A 20,601-nucleotide genomic window follows, 5' to 3' on the forward strand; every position below is an offset into this window, starting at 1 on the left:
GTCACTGACTTCTTTGAGAACAAGCTTAATCGTCACCTTTAGAAACATTTTATTTAAAAAACTTCTTGGAATAATGTGTTTTGCATGTCACAGAAACAACCAAATATCCCTGTCAGCTATCTTATTCTTATAATGAACCCTCATCAGATCTTTCCATTTGACAACTATCAGCAATAAATTAGCAACACACATTTTAAGCTTCAGTCATCTATTGATAGTTTTTGTTTTACTCCGATGCTTGCCTGAAGTTTCTCCTATAAACTCTGACACGGCCAGAGTTTGTGTTTTCAAAAAAAGGACATCTCAGATACATGCGAAAAGAACTGTACCAGCTAGATGAAAGCACTTATATTTCAAAGAATAGACATTTAGATACAGGCTTCTGAGGAGACAGTTAACTTCACAACATACCAGCGGACTGTATTAGAATTACTCCTTTTTTTAAAAGTCTATAAGCAGTTTTATGAAACTGCAAATCCAAAATCCAACAGAACAAGAACACCTCTGGAAGGAGGAACTGATGAAGGAATGAACTGATGAAAAATTTATTGTGGTTATTTGTTTAGAATAATGTTTAATTTTGTTTTAATGTTCTGGGGTTTTTTTGATATATAAGGGAACTATTTGTCTTCCTAAAGTTATCTAATTCACAAGAATTTTGTAAATTGTGCTTTGTTAAGCTGAAATGAAACATTAAAAATGGTATTTCCTTCTGCCTCACTTCAGCTTGCCAGTATCTCCCAGAAAGGAGCTTGCATCCTCATGTGGTATCTCAGTTTTTGTGGCTGCAGCCCAGGGAACACCTCTCCGTCACCTGGCTCATGGGTCTCACAGGACTGTAATCAACACAGAAAGAGTTCTTAATCAGCTACCACCCCTAGGGCATAGCAAGAGGCAACAGATGGAGACTTCCAATCTTTCTGCAAGAGTCCTATTAGCTTATCTTTGTAGCTGTAGTCTGAGAGGCAGGCTTCTAATTAAGCATAAGTCTCAAGATTCTACTTGTAAGGATACTCTCCAGAGACCTCAGAGGGAAGGCCTTACCTCTGTGCTCTCCCTCTGCCACACTCCAGAGCACCAGTATCTCCCAGAGGGGAGCTATATACACATCAGTTGCTCTGATTTTTGTGGCTGCCGCCTAGTGGATGACCCTTGATTGTCTGGTTCTGGTTGATAGCGGGACTTGCATTCCTGGGAGAGGAGGTCCCATGGGCTGTAACAATCAAGAGACAGTTCTGGGCTGGCAACCCCCCCACTACCACCACCACCAGTGCACAGCACAAATAGCAGACTGAAATATATCTGTCTTTCTGTGAAGAAGGCTTATTTGCATGTCCTGGAGCTTCAACCTTAGGGGTAGGCTTCTGGTTTAGCATACATCTAGTGACCTACTGAGGTGACTGATCTCTGGGGACTGAGGCTAGTGGATGCCATCTTTGCCCTGTACCTCTGCATTACTTCAAGTCACTGTTCTTTCCTGGGAAGGAGCTTGTACCACTGTCTGGTGCCCTGATTTTCATGGTTGCTGCCCAGGGCGTCCCTCTAGGATCTAGTGGCTAGTGGCACTTACGCTTGTGATCCCCAAAGAATATACGTATTTGCATACTTTAAAGTCTGCTACCTGAAAGTCTGGTTTCCAATCAGCTTGAATCTAAGTGCTGACTGAGATCCTCCCATTTGGAACACCCACTGGCCTTCACACACCCTCAATTACTGGGAGCGATTAAAAATTAAAGACTGCTTGGACAATCACAAAGGTTTGAGAGACAACCAAGAGCTAGGCAGGGTTGAACTATTTTTACAAAGCTATCATAATCAAAACAGTATGGTATTAGCATAGAAACAGATACATAGATCAATGGAATAGTATAGAGAAGCCAGAAATAAATCCACACATATATGGTCAATTCATTTATGATAAAGGAGCCAAGAATATACAATGGGGAAAGGACAATCCTTCAATAAATGGTGTTGGAAAAACTGGACAGCCACATGCAAAAGAATGAAATTGGACAACTATCTTACACCATACACAAATACTAACTCAAAATGGATTAAAGACTTGAATAGAAGACCTGAAATCATAAAACTCCTGGAAGAAAACATAGGCAGTAGGCCCCTTGACATCAGTCTTAGAGATGATTTTTTGGGTTTGACACCAAAAGCAAAGACAATAAAAGCAAAAATAAACAAGTGAGACTACATCAAACCAAAGGCTTCTGCACAGCAAAGGAAACCATGAACAAAATGAAAAGGCAACCTATGGAAAGAAAATATTTGCAAATCACATATTTGATAAGGGGTTAATATCCAAAATGAATAAAGAACTCATAATCAATAGCTAAAAGACAAATAATCTGATTAAAAAATAAGCAGAGGATATGAACAGATTATTTCTCCAAGGAAGACAGATGACCAAAAAGTAAACAAAAAGGTGCTTGAATCACTAATCACCAGACAAAAGCAAATCAAAACCACACTGAGATATCACCTCATACCTGTTAGACTGGCTACTATCAAAAACATAAGAAATAACAAGCACTGGTGAGAATGTGGAGTAAAGGGAACCTTTGGGCACTGTTGGTTGGAATGTAAATTAGTGCAACCACTATAAAAAAAACTTTATGAAGGTCTCTCGAAAAAGTAGAAAATAGAGGGGTGCCTGGCTGGCTCAGTCAGCCTCGACTCTTGATCCCAAAGTCATGAGTTCAAGTCCCACAGTGGGTGCAGAGCCTACTTAAACAAACAAACAACTCAAAAAGTTAAAAATAGAACTACCATACGATCCAGTGTGGGGAAATAGGTTCAAGACTTCCTTCTGACATAAATGGGTCAGAAAAAAGCTTTGGGCGGAAAGCCGCCACCATGGGGCAAAACACCCAAAGTTAGCCAGTGAGATATTATAATGGGGTCACGAGTAACTTGTTATATCACCTCAGGAAATTAATTTCCATCTGGCACTAATCTACTATTGTGCTTTGATCACAAACCCCACTTGCCCCCCAGATCCTTTGCTTCTTACACACACGTTAACAATTACCATCTGATTGTTTTCTTCATGTTCACCACGTGTGTAAGATCGTGAGAGCTCAATAAAAGAGACAAAACCCCTGCTTGGGGCTCTGGTCTCCTCCTGGACATTAGCCTCTCTCATATCCAATTCTGCATCTGCTCTCTTGCTGGACAAGAGAGAACTCCAGACTCATAGTCTGTGACAATCCAGCAATTCCAATTCTGTGTATCTATCCAAAGAAATGAAAAAACGAACTTGAGAAGATACATATGCCCCCATGTTCACTGCATTATTATTTATAATAGCCAAGACATGGAAGCAACCTAACTGCCCACTGATAGATGAATGGATGAAGAAAATGTCTTTCTTTTTCTTTCTTCTTTCTTTCTTTTCTTTCTTTCTTTCTTTCTTTCTTTCTTTCTTTCTTTCTTTCTTTCTTTCTTTCTTTCTTTCTTTCTTCCTTTCTCTCCCCCCCCACCCCACACACACAATGGAATATTATTCAGTCATAAAAAAGAAGGAAATCTTGACATTTGTTACAACAAGGATGAACCTTGAGGGTATTAGGCTAAGTGAAATAAGTCAGAGAAAGGCAAACACCCTATGATCTCACTTACTTCTATGTGGAGTCTTAAAAAAACAAAAAAGCTCATATATATAGGGAACAGATTGGTGGCTGCCAGAAGTAAGGGGGGTGGGAGGGTGGACAAAATGGGTGAAGTGCATCAAAAGATACAAATTTCCAGATATAAAATAAATAAGTCATGGAGATGTAATGTACAGCATGGTGACTATAATTAATAATAATCTATTACATATTTGAAAGTTGTTAAGAGAGTAAATCTTACAAGTTCTGATCATAAGGAAAATAATTTTGTAGCTATGGTGAGATTTTAATTACATTTTGCAATGTATACAATACTAAATCGTTATATTTTATACCTGAAATTAATATATGTCAATTAAAAAAATTATTATCTGATTCTTGGGGTGCCTGGGTGGCTCAGGTGGTTAAATGTTCATGAGTTCAAGTCCTGCATCAGACTCCATGCTAACAGCACGGAGCATGTTTGGGATTCTCTCTCCCCCATTCTCTCTCTGCCCCTCCCCACTAGTGCACTCTCGCTTTCTCTCAAAATAAGATATATATATATAAATACATATATATATATATAAATACATATATATAAATACATATATATTATATAAATATATATACATATAAATACGTATTTATACATTTGTATTTATACATATAAATATAAATACATATAAATACATATTTATTATATAAATACATATATAATGCATAAATATATAAATACATATATAATATACATGTATTTATTAAATTTTATATATTTTTAATATATACATATTATATAAATACATATATAATACATATAATACATACATATATATATGTATTTATACACACACACACACACACACACACACACACACACACACACTGACCCCCAGAATTCAATGAGAATTCAAACTCTTACTAGTTCTCCTTTGTTTTAATAGTAATAGGGCGTCCGGGTAGCTCAGTCGGTTAAGCATCTGACTTTGGCTCAGGTCATGATCTCACAGTTTATGAGTCAAGCCCTGCGTCCAGCTCTTTGCTGACAGCTCAGAGTCTGGAGCCTGCTTCGGAATCTGTGTCTCCCTCTATCTATGTCCCTCCCCTGATCATGCTCTCTCTCTCTCAAAAATAAAATAAACAGTAATACAGTTATTTATATAGGTTCGGTAAGAATCTGTTCCCCTTCTTATAGTTTGTACCTCTTTCATAATTGATTGAACAAATCAACTATGCAACCAAGTACTTATCTGAAGAACATATCTGAGAACTGGATTTTAGGTATGACAACTCATTTTAAGGAACAAAGGCTGGCTGCAGTTATGGAACCAAAGCCTATAATAAAGCCAGTGAAGTAAAAGATTAAAACTTCTCAGGTTTGGGATATTGTCATGGGTTGAATTTGTCTCCTCAAAATTCACATGTTGAAGTCCTAAACTGATGCACCTCAGGATGTGACTTGTTCAGAAACAGGATCACTGCAGATGTAACAAGCTAAGTCAAGGTCATTCTATGTATGGTGAGCCCCTACTACAAAATGACTGATGTCCTTATAAAAGGGGAAAATTTGGACACAGATCCACATGGAGAGAGAACGCCATGTGAAGATGAAGGCAGGTATCTACTACTAGCCAAGAAATGCCAAAGATTGCAGCAAACCACCAGAAGTCAGGAGAGACACATGGAACACAGTCTCCTTTACAGCACTCAGAAGAAATTAACCCTGACAACATGTTTATCTTGGACTTCTAGCCTCCAGAACTGAGTCAATAAATTTTTGCTCAAGATATCCAGTTTGTGATATTTTGTTACAGCAGTCCTAGGAAACTAATGTAGTTGTCCAAACTATATACATTCTAAAGAAAGATCTTCCCTGGCCTATACCAAGTTCCAAGTCTGGAATATTCTGTTAACAATGTTGTTGTTTACCTGTGATCTTAAGGTCCCATTAGATAGTTTATGCTAACAATGTGATTTAGGTGGGGGCCATGGGCTTCACCTCTGGAGGGGCTGAGAAAATTAAATTCACATTTAACTAGTTTTTATCCTACACAACTTTAGTACATTACAAAATAATTATCAACCATTATATATATTATATACAATACATACATATAATTTGTGATAAAATGTACATCAAATTTACCATTTTAACTGTTTAAAATGTACAATTCAGTGGCATTAAATACATTCAAAAAGTGTAACTATCACCATTATTCATTTCCATAAAGTTTTTATCAACCCAAACAGGAACACTGCACTCATTAAACAACTCCTTGTTCTCCCCTCCCCCCAGTCCCTGGTAACCAGAATTCTACTTTCTATCTCTATACCTTTGACTGTTGTTGTAGGTACCTCATTTAAGAGGAGTCACTTGATATATTGTCCTTCTGTGTCTGGCTCTTTTGAGTGAGCATAATATTTGCAAGACTCTTCCATGTTGTAGCATGTATCAAAATTCCATTCCTTTTCATGGCTAATATTCAATTATATACATATACCACATTTTTTTCATCCATTCATCTGTTGATGGGACACCTGAGCTCTTTGTACCTTTTGTCTACGGTCAATCAACAATGTTTTGATGAAACGAAGTTGCAGCAAAACAAGTAATTTTAAAATTCCATTTCCTTTCCCATTTGAACGCAAATAATCTCAAGGTACACAGTTTCAAAGATAACAAAATGCATCCATAAGTGACTAAACTTTACAAATACATGATTTCCTTACAATATCCATGCTGTTTTAAATTATATAATCTCTTTATTATGTTATTAACAGTGCCTTTTGGGTAAGAAACTGATATAATAAAACTAACATGCCACTAAGGACACAAGAACAGTATTACTAAAATAAATGTACGTCCTAAACCTAAGAGTAACTGGAAGAAAATGAAGCCATATACTAAATACAAAATCAAACAAAAACAAGAAAAAATAGTATGATATCCTGACCTTTGCTAAATGATAAAGTGTAACTGATAGTTACTTTACCTTTTAGTTACTAAAAAATAAATAAATAAAAAAGAATCTTCAAGGCCATTCATAAAAAGTTATGGACCTTTTCAAATATCAACCTTTATAGTATGCTCATCGCTGAATAAAATATTGAGAGACACAAGTCTTACAACTCTAAGAAAAATCCCAAAGAAAATCAGACACAGATAAAATGAACAGGAACAAAATTCTGAGAAACAGTTTAGGATAGTAAAGGAAATGTATCTATTTTAAAAAAGCACATTTTACGGGCACCTGGGTGGCTCAGTCGGTTAAGCATCCGACTTCAGCTCAGGTCATGATCTCGCAGTTCATGAGTTCCAGCCCCGCATCAGGCTCTGTGCTGACAGCTCAGAGCCTAGAGCCTGCTTCGAATTCTGTGTCTCCCTCTCTCTCTGTCCCTCCCTTGCTTGTGCTCGGTCTCTGTCTCTCTCTCTCTCTCAAAAATAAACATTAAAAAAAATTAATTCAAATATTTCAAACTCTTTAGCAAATAAATTAACACCAATGAAAAAATAACTAGGTCCACTAAAAAAATAATAGAAAATAAAAATAAATCAAAGACTTGGTTAAAGCCATAGGGATACAGAAGCAAATTTAAAAATCTTATATATATATTTTTTAACATTTATTCATTTTTGAGAGACAAGAGTGTGAGTGGGCGAGGGGCAGAGGGAGAGGGAGGCACAGAATGTGATGCAGGCTCCAGGCTCTGAGCTGTCAGCAACAGAACCCAACACAGGGCTTGAACTCACAGACCGCAAGATCATGACTTGAGCTGAAGACAGACATTTAACTGACTGAGACACCCAGGCACCCTGCAAATTTAAAAATTTTAATACTCTGAATAGGTAATATATTCATATGATCCAAATTTCAAAAAAACAGGAAATATTATATATTTTAAAGTCCAAAATAAATTGAAAGCAGAATCTTCAAGAGATATTTGTACACCCATGTTTACAGTGGCATGATTCACAATAGTAACAAAAGGCAGAAATAATCCAAGTGTCTATCAACAGATGAACAGATAAACAAAATGTGGTATATATGTACAATAAAATGTTATTCAGCCTTAAAAAGGAAGGAAATTCTGACACATGCTACAACATGGATAAACTTTAATGACATTATGCTAAGTTTATGAAATAGCCAGCCACAAAAAGACAAATAGTGTGATTCCACTTACATGATGTACCCAGAGTCAAGTCAAATACACAGAGACAAAATGCAGAACAGTGTCTGCCAGCTATCGGGGGGAGTAAATGCAGACTTGCTGTTTAATGAATACAGAGTTCTAATTTTGCAAGATGAAAAGAGTTCTGGAGATCGGTTGCACAACAATGTCAATGTACTGAACACTACTGAACTGTACATCTTAAATGGCTAAGTTCATAAATTTTGAATAATGTCTATTTTGCCACAATTAAAAATAAAAAAACACCCCTTCCCACCGGCATCTAGCCACCACCCAATTCCCATGTGCCTAGCCCTCTGAAACCACTTTTACTAATTTACCATGAGTTTCCTTATGCATACATAAGCAAGTATAAACAAACTAAGCAAATATGTGCACTGTTCTACATCTTGCTATTTTCATTAAACAATGTATCTTACAATTCTTTCATTCAAATGTAGAAAACTTCATCATTTAAGAGCAGCATTTTAACAAATAACTTTAATGTGTATAGCAAAGCTTTAAAATAACAGAACTTACCAATATCTGGTGGACACTGCCCATTATAAGGGAACCAATTTCCTTTCACAGTGAAAGGACTCTTCCTGTTGCTTGTTGAACCAGTTCCTAGCTGCCCGTTACCACCAAGTCCAAAAGAATAGATTCGTCCTGATGAAGGAACAAAAGCAGAAGTGTGCTGCCTAGAGTAAAATGATAGAAAATCTCAGACTTAATGTTACCTTCCAAACAATTTACATTTAGAAAAGCTTAACAAATATTAACTGATGATTTTTCTTTTTAAAAATACATTAACAAAACTATTATACTTCTTAAATTATCTGTACATAATATTAAAAGTCTTACTGTATATTCAATGAATTCTGTGCCACACATGTAGGCTGCATTAACATGACCCAGAAAATTTCCACAAATGTCCAAATTTAAAAAGGCCCAGATCTATACTAGAATCCCTTATAAAAGATGATTCAGCACAAGAGGTAGCATCTAACTAGGATGTCCAAGTTAAGTTCTCCCCTTCCCTTCCCTGTAACATTCTAGCCTGAAGCTTTTCTATGAGGGTCCACTACCAGGGCACCAATCAAAAATTTTACAATAAGAAACAGGCAAGTAATCCACTACCAATCTTCTGATTGGTGTGTGTGTGTGTCTGTGTGTGTGTCTGTGTAATAAAATAATAAAACAAAGTTTCCTTTCTCTTCTAAAGAAAGTGACCTTACATACATATGCACCCAGACTCCTTTGGAAGTGGCAGAGGGGAAGCAAACCTTGGAAACTGAAGATCTGATGCTGAAGAAAACCCACTACTCAGTGAACCTGATGTTTCACCACTGTGTATTAAGGAATGGGTTAAAGAGGATAATCCAGCTCAGGCCTTGTGTTCCTCAACTTGTTTTATGGCTTCCATCATTTCTGGCAAATTCTTAAGTATCTTTTCTATAAATATTGTTTGTCTCACATTTATTCAATTATTTTCTCCTTGATAGTGTTACATAAATGTTGCACCTTCCCAATATATCCTACCAGTCTCTTAATCTCTCTTTTACATCCATGCCCCTTGTGAGTAATTTCTCTGGATCTGTTTTTCAAATCTCTACTTTTCTCTTTAGCAGTGTGTCCAACCTGCTGTTTTAATTACTCACTGAATTTTAAGTTTCAATGACTACGTCTTATCTCATTTCTGAAGTTCCTTCCCCCTCCCAAATCTGCCAGCCTCTTATTTCACTTAAAAACTGTTATACATTGTGAAACTTAATACCTACACACCAACCCAGGACTACTTTGACAAGCCCCAAACCCACCTTATGGCAACCCTGTGATAAATTCTCCGAGGAGATTCAAATCAGAAATGAGACCAAGGACAGAAAAGTCTCCTTATGAGCAAGGGAATATTTCATTGTGAATTCTTTCCATGATGTGGTTTTATTGGGAGGACATGGTTTCTCAGGCCTCACTAAGGCCTCACTAATGCTTCTATCAGCTCTTAGGCCTCATCTCCTGTCCCAAACTCCTTTGCCCTCTATGGTATACTGTTTATCAAAAAAGCCGAAAGTATTCCTCTCCCTATACCCATTATGCTTATAATATGACTTCTGTGGCTATTCCCACCAAGATGGGGAATCTATTTCTCCATGTCTTAAATCTGTTATTATGCCTTACAAGTGGCTTTGAATTCTTTCTCCCTCTCTCTTTAGGAACCCTGTTCTACTATCAGGAGACTAACCCAAAATAAGTGTTTGAAGAATCACATACAACCTGGGGCAGAAACAAGCTGTCCCAGCTAAGGCCATGCCAACTACCCAAACCCTAGCCAGGTAACCAGCTGATGAACTGAGTCCAGCTAAGATGAGAACTGGCCAGCTGAGCCTAACTCAAATTACTGAACCAAAGAACTATTAGCAAAATAAAAAACTGTTTTAAGCCACTGAGTTTTGGGGTGTTTTTTTTTTTTTTTTAGCAATATAAGCTAATTAATATATTACCTACATTTGCAAATTCTTTCAGGGCACCTCCAAAGTCAGTTCAAACAAACAGCTATGGTTTCTAGATTTGTTTTTGCCCTGTGGCATTCCCTTTAGTTCCTGGCAAACTAATCTATGTTATTTAAAAGGTTTTTTGATTCGAAAGGGCTTTCAAGTTATCTAGTCTATCATATTGCTGAAAAACTAAGTAGAATCTAACAACCATTTTACCTTTGAGGCAAGGGCAATCAAAATTTTTTAATCAAGGATACTCTTCTAACAAATGAAATGTTAAATGGAATCCTAGCATATAAAATAGATTAACTGCTCCGGTGAAAGGGTTTCACATTGCCCAGTCTGCCTCTTTTAGGACTGTGACATCTCAAAAGAACATACAGCTTAAAAATTACTGCAATCCTGGTTCATTAAAGTCCTCCTCAAAATGGTCTACTAAAGTAGTGGTTCTTAAACCTAGCTGCATAATGGAATCACCTAGGGATTACGCTAGGCAACAATATACATTTCTTTCGGGGGGGGGGGGAACAAGTGAGCAAGGGGCAGAGAGAGAGAGAGAGAGAGAGAGAGAGAGAGAGAGAGAGAGAGAGAAAATATCCCATGAGGGGCGGAGAGGGGGGTGGTTAGGAGAGAGAGAGAGAGAAGTGGGGCTTGAACTCAAGAACCATGAGATAGTAACCTGAGCTGAAGTCAGATGCTTACCCAACTGAGCCATCCAGGTGCCCCAACAATATACATTTCTAAAAACTCTCCAAAAGATAACAGCATGAAGTCAGAATTGAGAGTTACTAAATAAACATAATAATCCTAAATTCTAGATTTGATATAATAGCTCAAAAACATTATAATATTATACCACTGGAATTTGAACCTTTTGTTTTTGGATCATCTCCTTGATGGATTCACGTTTCTTATGTTTCTCATCTGCTTCCTTCAGGAGGCTTTTGACAATTATTCGATAAGGAAATTAATACATCTTATTGTACCAACTACCTGGAAGTCAAACTGGTCAGGATACCATATGCCTACCTACATTCCCCACATAGGCAAGTCTTTGTATCTCAATCAATATATAACTGAAAATTCTTCCCCAACACAATAAACATATTAAATTTCTAGAAAGAACTAAGTTCACAAAACTAAAAGTAACTATTCAAATAATCTTACCTGTTAACAATTACAAAATTAGATAACATTATTTTAAAATATTGTTTTATAGTCTTTTAATGGATTATGCATGAAGATAAACAAGAATAGATGAACTCTCTAAACTTCAGGCAACATATATTCATGTGTAACTTCAGCAGTACAAATAAGGTTTGATAATAAGCACTCCTGGCTCATATATATGTTGAGTTTTGATTTACTTTTTATGATAAAGTCTAATTCATACATTGGAAAAGGAAAGGAAGGCTTTATCAAATCATTCCCATAATTTTTCAAATACATAACCAAGCACACAAAACTGGGCATACAAAGAAACAGGGCACCATGAACAAAATTTAACAGAAAAAAGAAACAGAAATAGATCCCAAAGATTTCAGATGTTGGAATTATCAAACACAAGAATCTAGAACAACCATGTTTAATAATTTTTTAGTGTCCAAGAAATAAAAGCCAAACTTGAAAACGGACAACTGGAAACACTAAAGAAAAAAAAATTCAGATTTTAAAAAGAACCTGTAAGAACTACTAGAACTAAAAAATCCAAAATAACTGAAATCAAGATCTTGAACGACAGATTTAATGAAAAATAGATACAGCATAAGAATGGGCTGAAATATAAATAATAAAAACAATCAGGAAAGCAGCAAAGAGGGTCAAAAATGTGGAAAATAAAGAATGAAGCTACAAGGCAGAGTATGAAGATTCAATATACATCCAATCAGAGTTCCATGAAGAAAGGAGAAGCTATGTCTAAACAGATAATAGCTTTGAATCCCCCATAATTGATCAAAGGTATTATTCCAGACTCAAGAAGCCCCATAGGAAAATGAGGAAATCAGACCCTGAAAAATGAAAGCAAAACTGGAAAAAGATTTAAAAAGAAACACAACAGAGGCTCCTGGGCGGCTCAGTTGGTTAAGCGTCCGACTTTGGCTCAGGTCATGATCTCACAGTTCATGAGTTCGAGCCCCGCATTGGGCTCTGTGCTGACAGCTCAGAGACTGGAGCCTGCTTTGGATTCTGTGTCTTCCTCTTTCTCTGCCCCTCCCCTACTCATGCTGTCTCTCCATCTCTCAAAAATAAATAAACATTTAAAATTAAAAAAAAAAAAGAAACATAATACCTTCAAAGGAGCAACATACTAATAGCTGGCTTCTCAATAAGCAAAGCCAAAAGACAATAGAATGTTATCTTCAAAGCACTGAAAGTAATTACCAAGCTAGAATTCCATCATAGCCAACATCATTAAAGAATTAAAGTGAAATATGGGAGGCCTGGGTGGCTCAGTCGGTTGAGTGTCTGACTTCGGCTCCAGTCATGATCTCACAGTTTGTGAGTTCAAGCCCTGCATTGGGCTCTGTGCTAACAGCTTGGAGACTGGAGCCTGCTTCAGATTCTGTGTCTCCCTCTCTCTCTGCCCCTCTCCCACTCACACTCTGTCTCTCTCTCTCTCTCTCTCAAAAATAAACAAACATTAAAAATAAAAAAATAAAAAGAATTAAAGTGAAATAAAACATTTTTAGATAGATAAAAGAGTGTGCAGATCTATTCAAAGAAAATTCCAGAGGATGTTCAGACCAAAGGAATTGGAAAATATGAAGAGCAGAAAAAAAAGGTAGTAAATATATAGGCATTTCTAAATGTACACTGACTATATGAAACGATGTTTTTGTGAAGTTTAAAATATAGAGAATGAAAACTTGGGAAAGGTAAATGAGAGGTCCTCATAATGCCAGAAAAAGAAAAAGTTATTTATTAATGTAAATTAAAGATAAATGTTGTTTCCATTTATGTTTAAAGTAACAACTAAAAAAGAAGGTATAGTTTCCAAATAAGAAAAGGGAATTACACACACTTAAAAAACTATCAATCCAAAGAAAAGAAAATTAGAGAAGAAAAAAATAAAATATTTAAAGATAGATAGTAGGGCACATGAGTGGCTCAACTGGTTGAGTGTCCAACTCCTGATTTCAGCTAAGGTTATGATCCCAGGGTGGTGGGATTGAGTCCAGCACTGAGCTCCACATGGAGTGTGAAGCCTGTTTAGGATTCTCTCTCTCTCTCTCCCTCTGCCCCTCTCCCCTAATCATGAGCATTTGCTCTAATAATAAAACAAAACAAAAATAAATACAATACAACACATTATACAATAGATGACAAAGACAACATAAAATATTATGGCAGGATTAAATACAAATGTATTCGTAATTACAAAACTGACAAAATGGTCAATTTAAAGACAAAGATTGCCAGAGTGGATTCTTTTATTTAATTTGAATATAATTAACATTCAGTGTTATACTGAATGAGAAAATCCCAGGCAGGCTCTGTGCTGTCAGCACAGAGCCCAATGCAGGCCTCAATCCCATGAACAGTGAGATCATGACCTGAGCCAAAATCAGGAGTTGGGACACTTAACCAACTGAGCCACCCAGGCACCCCTTTTGTTTCTTAACATATGAGTGCAATCATATAATATTTGTTTTTCTCTGACTTATTTTACTTAGCATTATACCCTCTAGATCCATTCATGTTGTCGCAAACGGCAAAACTACCATACTAAATTTTTAAAGATCTAACTTAATGCTGTTTACATGATAGTCATCCAAAACCCGCAGAAAGACAAGGTAAAAGATTATGTATAAATGAAAAATATGTAAAGAATGAATATAACATACAATATAGGAAAAAATATATAAGTAGGAGTAGCCCTATTAACATCAGATAAAAAGAGACCCAGGGGTGCCTGGGTGGCTCAGTCTGTGAAGCAACCTACTCTTCTTTTTTTTTTTTTTTTTTTTTTTTTTTTTTTTTTTTTTTAAATATATGAAATTTACTGTCAAATTGGTTTCCATACAACACCCAGTGCTCATCCCAAAAGGTGCCCTCCTCAATACCCATCACCCACCCTGCCCTCCCTCCCACCCCCCATCAACCCTCAGTTTGTTCTCAGTTTTTAACAGTCTCTAATGCTTTGGCTCTCTCCCACTCTAACCTCTTTTTTTTTTTTTTTTTTTTTCCTTCCCCTCCCCCATGGGTTTCTGTTATGTTTCTCAGGATCCACATAAGAGTGAAACCATATGGTATCTGTCTTTCTCTGTATGGCTTATTTCACTTAGCATCACACTCTCCAGTTCCATCCATGTTGAAGCAACCTACTCTTGATATCTGCTCAAGTCATGATCAGGCCCCACGATGGGCTCAGAGCTAAGCATAGAGCTTACTTTGGATTCTCTCTCCTTCTCGAACTGCCCCTCCCCAACTTCTATCTATGTGCACTCTCTCTCAAAATAAATTTTAAAAAGTATCATTAAAAAGTGGTCTAGAGGTCACAATCACAATGATAAAAATTTCAATTCACCAAGAAGAGATAAAATTGGAATTTTATGCACTTAAGATGGACTCAAAAGCAAAAACTGTCAAACTTACAAGAAAAAATTAAAAACAGTCAAACAGTATAGAACACTGTAATATTTCTTCTTCAGTGACTAATTAAAAAATGGTCAAGCAAAACAAGCCAACAAACAAAAATGCCACACAGAAGATCTGAACATTGTTAGAAAAACTTTACATAATTGAGGCACCTGAGTGGTTCAGTCGGTTAAGCATCTGACTCTTGATTTCAGCTCAGGTCATGATCTCTCAGTTCATGAGTTCAAGCCCAGCGTCAGGCTCTGTACTGACAGAGCAGAGCCCACTTGGGCTTCTCTCTCTCTCCCTCTCTTTCTGCCCCTCCCCTGCTCGCTCACTCTCTCTCAAAAATAAAAATTTAAAAAACTAAAAATAAAAACTATATAATGGGCATATACAGAACACTGCATCTCACCACTGAATGAACTAAAGACTGAAATGTATGAAATGAAAAATATACACAAAATATGGATCGTAAAGAAAAAAAGTGGGTTCTGTGAAAAGATTAATAAATTGATAAACCTCTAGAAATGGAGGTTTAAAAAAAAAGATCAGGAAAGAAAGGAAAATTTACCAACATCAAAACAGGAAAAAAACAAGAGATCACTATAGATCATACAAACATAAAAAAATTTTTTTAAGATAATACTGTAGTCTACTGAAAATATAATTCCACCTCTTTACTATCCTGTAGTATTAAACATGCACAGTCTTGTTACAACCTGATGGTAAATAAGCACCATGCATTCCCCCTACCTTAACCTTACTCTTGGTCATGTAATTTGTTTTTGGTCAACAGGATTTCTGAAGCAGAAGCTTGAGAAGTACACGTACAGGTGCTACTCCCAAAAAAAATAAAATACCCAGAGGTAGCCACTGTTCTCTGGCCTGAAATGAGACCCATAACAAAGCCATCCCTGCTCAGCTGCAGACTGAGCGAAGTCTCCCTAATGGTCATACATCTTGAAACAGCTGTCCCAACTTGCAGCAAAAATAAGAGCCACTCTAGGTGACCCATAGCCTGAGAAAGAACCATCTCAGATGATCCATAGAGTAACAAATAAACATTTATTTTTATAGGTCACTGGCATGTTGTTTGTATAGCAATAGGCTAATATAGATACTGAAATTTTACATTCACATGTTTACAATTTAAACAAAAATGGAAAAATTCATAGAAAAATCTAAATTACAAATAATGGACAAGAAAAAATTTTAAAGCTACCTTATAAAGAAACTGAAGAATGTTTTTAAAATTCCAGAAAAGAAAATACCAAGCCCAGATGGCTTTAAATGACAAGGTCTACTAACTTCTAAAGTGGTTCTCTTTCAAATAAAGAGAAAACAAGGGTATAATCCCCAATATATATTATTAGACTAGCATAACCTTAATAATAAAACCTGGCAAAAATAACAACAAACGTGAACTACTGGGACTTCATCAAGATAAAAAGCTTCTGCACAGCAAACAATCAACAAAACTAAAAGGCAGCCTATGGAATGGGGGAAGATATTTACAAATGACATATTGGATAAAGGGTTAGTATTCAAAATCTATAAAGAACTTATCAAACTAAACAGCCAAAAACCAAATAGCCCAGTTAAGAAATGGGCAGAAGACATGAATAGATACTTTTCCAAAGAAGACATCCAGTTGACTAACACACATGAAAAGATGCTCAACACCATTCATCATCAGGAAAATAACAAAGTAAAACCACAATGAGATACCACATTGCACCTGTCAGAATGGCTAAAATTAACAACATGAGAAACAACAGGTGTTGGCGAGGATGCAGAGAAAAGAGAAACGTTCCTTTTGCACTGTTGGTGGGAATGAGAACTGGTGCAGCCACTCTGGAGAACAGTATGGAGGTTCCTCAAAACACTGAAAACAGAACTACCCTAAGATCTAGCAATTACACTATTCAGTATTTACCCCGAGGTACAAAAACACAAATTCAAAGGGATACATACACCCTGATATTTACAGCAGCATTATCAACAATAGCCAAACTGTGGAGAGAGCCCAAATGTCCATCAACTGATGAAAGGATAAAAAAGTTGTATATATACACAATGGAATATTACTCAGCCATCAAAAAGAATGAAATCTTGCCATTTGCAATGACATCAATGGAGCTAGAATGTATTATGCCAAGCAAAATAAGTCAGAGAAAGACAAATACCATATAATTTCATTCATATGTGGCATTTAAGAAACAGATAAACATATGAAAAGGGGGAGGGAAAAGGAGAGAGGGAAATAAACCACAAGAGACTCTTAACAATAGAGAACAAATTGAGGGTTGATAGAGGGAAGTGGGTGAGAGATGGGCTAGATGGGTGATGGGTATTAAGGAGGGCACTTGTGATGAGCACTGGGTATTGTATCTAAGTGATGAATCACTGAATTCTACTCCTGAAACCAATACTGCACCCTATGTTAACTAAATTAAAAAAAAAAAAAAAAACCCACAAAACAAAAAATAACAGAAAATTACAAACCAAGCTCAGGGATAAACATAAATACAAGTAATATTTTTAAAATATTAGTAAACCAAATGCAGCACTATACAAAATGGTAACATAGATGATTAAACTGGAGCTACTACAGAAAAGTAAAGCTGTTTTTATTTACTAAAATCCATTCATATAGTTCACCAAATTAACAGATTAAAGGAGAAAAATCATAAATCATTTCAATAGATCCAGAAAGACCAACATCAAATACTTAACAGCCACTCATTAAAAATAAATAAATAATCCTTCTACACTACAAAAAAAGAAAAATTCCTTAATGTGATATAGGTTATCTATAGTAAACTTATGGCAAACATGATACTTAATTGTGAAATATTGAAGGTTTGCTCACAGACAGAACATAGGACAACATGCCTTGATCTTTAGCACTTCTAGTGAACATCAACCTGGTGTCCCAGACAGGACACTAGGACAAGAGATATGTTAAGCATAAGTATTAGAAATGAAGAAATAAAGCTAAACTGATTCACAGATGGTATGACTGTGACACACAGTATAAATAAGTTATGTTGTGAAATCAATAACTGAAAGGGGGTGGCAGTAGAGCCATACAGGAACAGAGTTTTTGTATGTTGTTGAAGTTAACCCAGTATCAATGTGAATTAGTGTTATAACTCCAGGATCTTAAATGTAATCACCATGGTAACCACAAAGAAAGTAGCTATAGAATATACAGAAAAGGACATGAGAAGAGAATTAAAACATTTCACTAAAACAACAACAACAAAAGAGACAGTAAATCCAGGAAATGAAGAACAAAAAAGTATAAGACATACAGAAAGAAAATAACAAAATGACAGAAGTCCCTACATCTCATAATTACCTTTAAATGTAAATGGGTTAAGTTGTGCACTCAAAACACAGAGACTGGCAGAATGGTATTAAAAAAAAAAAAGACCAAAAAGTGAAAAGATGAAAAAAGATATTCCATGCCAATAACCAAAAGAGAGCAAAATGGCCATACAATTAGCAGACAAAACAGACTTTAAATCAAAAAGGGTTACAAGAGACAAAGGACATTATATTTCAACAAAAGGTTCAATACAGCAAAAGTAACAATTAAAATCATTTACACATCTAATAAAAGACCATCAAAATATATAAAACAAAAACTGAAAGAACTGAAGGGAGAAATTATTCTGCAATAATGGTTAGAGACTTTAATAACCTTACTCTCAAAAACAGAATAACCACACAGAAGTAAAGAAAAAGAGAATTTGAACAACACAGTAAGTCAACTAGATCTAATAGGGCACACTATTCAACAACAATAATATACACATTCTTCTCAAATGACATGGACACTATCCACATTAGACCATATGGTAGGCCAGAAAGTAAGTCTCAATAGATTTTAAAAGACACCATATAAAGTATCTTCTCTGAACACAATGGGATAACATTAGAAATCAGTAACATTAGGAAATTCCAAAATTCACAAATTTGTGGAAATTCAACAACACACTTTTAAATGACCTATGAATCAAAGAAATCACAGACAAATCAGAAAGACGTAAGAGATAAATGAAAATGAAAACACAATATATCAAAACAAGAAATGAAGGGAAAGTGGTGATAAGGGGGAAATTTACATTCAAAAACAAGAAAGATCTCATGTGAACAACCCAACTTTACAACTCTAAACACAAAGCTAGCAGAAGAAAAATTAGAGCTGAGATAAATGAAATAGAGAATACAAAAATAGCAAAAGTCAGTGGAACTAAAAGCTGGTTTTACAAAGATCAACAAAACTGACAGAAGTTTAACTTGACTAAGAAAAAAGAAAAGAAATTACTAAAATCAGAAGTAAAAGTAGGGGCCCTACTATTAATGCTGCCAAAATAAAAAGGATCATAAGAAGAGTATATAAGCAATTATTTGTCAAAAAATAGATGATTTAGATAACATACACAAAATCCTAGAAATACAAAATTTACTAGTACTACATCATGAAAAATAGGAAAACAGAAAAGATCTATAAACAGTAAAACGACTAAATTGATAAAAAAAAAAATCTCCCAGCAAAGAAAAGCCCTACATTAAATAGTTTCATTGGTGACTTCTACCAAACATTAAAAGAACTAAATCCAATCCTATTCAGAGTTTTCCAAAAAACTTGAAGGGGTGTAACTTTCTAACTCATTCCACGAGGCCAACACTGTCCTGATATCAAAGTCAGACAAGGACTCTACAAGAAAACTACAGACCATTATCCCTTATGGACAGTGATGCAAAAATTCTCAATACAATATTAGCAAACAGAATCCAGTAGTATATTAAAAAACTGTACAGCAAAGGCACATGGGATTCATTCCTGGAATGCAGGGATGGTTCAACATATGCAAACTGATCAAAGTAATTTATAATATTAAGGCAATGAAGAAAAAAACCCATTATTATCATTTCAACTGATACAGAAAAAAAATCAACAAAATTCAACACCCTTTTTTGAAATACTCAAAAACTAATAATAGAAGAACATTACTTCAACATAATAAAAGCCATCTATGAAAAACCCACAATAAACATCATACTCAATGGTGACAGACTGAAAGTTTCCTCTAAGATCAGGAACAAGGCAAGGATGTCTACTTTGAATACTATTCAACAAAGTACTGGAAGTTTTAGCAAGAAAAAGAAATAAAAGTCACCTAAATTGAGAAAGTAGTAAAATTATCTCTGTGTACAAATGATATGATCTTATATGTTGAAAACCTTAGAGATTCCACCAAAAATCTATCAGAACTAAAAAACAAAACAAAAAAAAAGAAACAAAAATCACCAAAACAGCAGGATACAAAACCAAAATGCAAAAATCAATTGTATTTCTATACATTAATAATGAACAATCGAAAAAGAAATTTAAAAAACAATGCCATTTACAATAGTATCAAAAAGAATAAGATATTTAGAAATTGAACAAAAAGATAAAAGATATAGGATGAAAACTACAAAACTTACTGAAAGAAATTAAAGACATAAATGGAAAGACATTTCATGTTCATGGATTGGAAAACTTAATGTTAAAATATCAATACTTCCCAAAGTGATCTACAGATTCAATCCAATCCATATCAAATCATGGAAATGCAAATTAAAGTCATGATGTTTTAAAAGGTTTATTTATTTATTTTGTGAGAGAGAGAGAAAGCATGCGAGCAGGGGCCAAGAGAGAAAGAGAATCTCAAGCTGACTCTACTCTGTCTGCGCAC

The 20,601-nt window shown here is 35.4% G+C and overlaps 1 protein-coding gene across 12 annotated transcripts in view; it reads right to left on the minus strand.

Annotated features, from left to right (window-relative positions):
- The window catches only part of HERC4 (HECT and RLD domain containing E3 ubiquitin protein ligase 4), a 136,245-nt gene that overhangs the window by 64,795 nt on the left and 50,849 nt on the right, over window positions 1-20,601 (minus strand). For all 12 annotated transcript variants that reach the window (XM_042960492.1, XM_042960491.1, XM_007095769.3 and 9 more), the window contains one exon: window positions 8,313-8,473. In XM_042960492.1, coding sequence (XP_042816426.1) covers window positions 8,313-8,473 — 161 coding nt within the window. The remainder of the gene's footprint in view (window positions 1-8,312; window positions 8,474-20,601) is intronic.

This window comes from Panthera tigris, chromosome D2 (genome assembly GCF_018350195.1).
Source record: "Panthera tigris isolate Pti1 chromosome D2, P.tigris_Pti1_mat1.1, whole genome shotgun sequence".
In the NCBI taxonomy this organism is placed as follows: domain Eukaryota; kingdom Metazoa; phylum Chordata; class Mammalia; order Carnivora; family Felidae; genus Panthera; species Panthera tigris.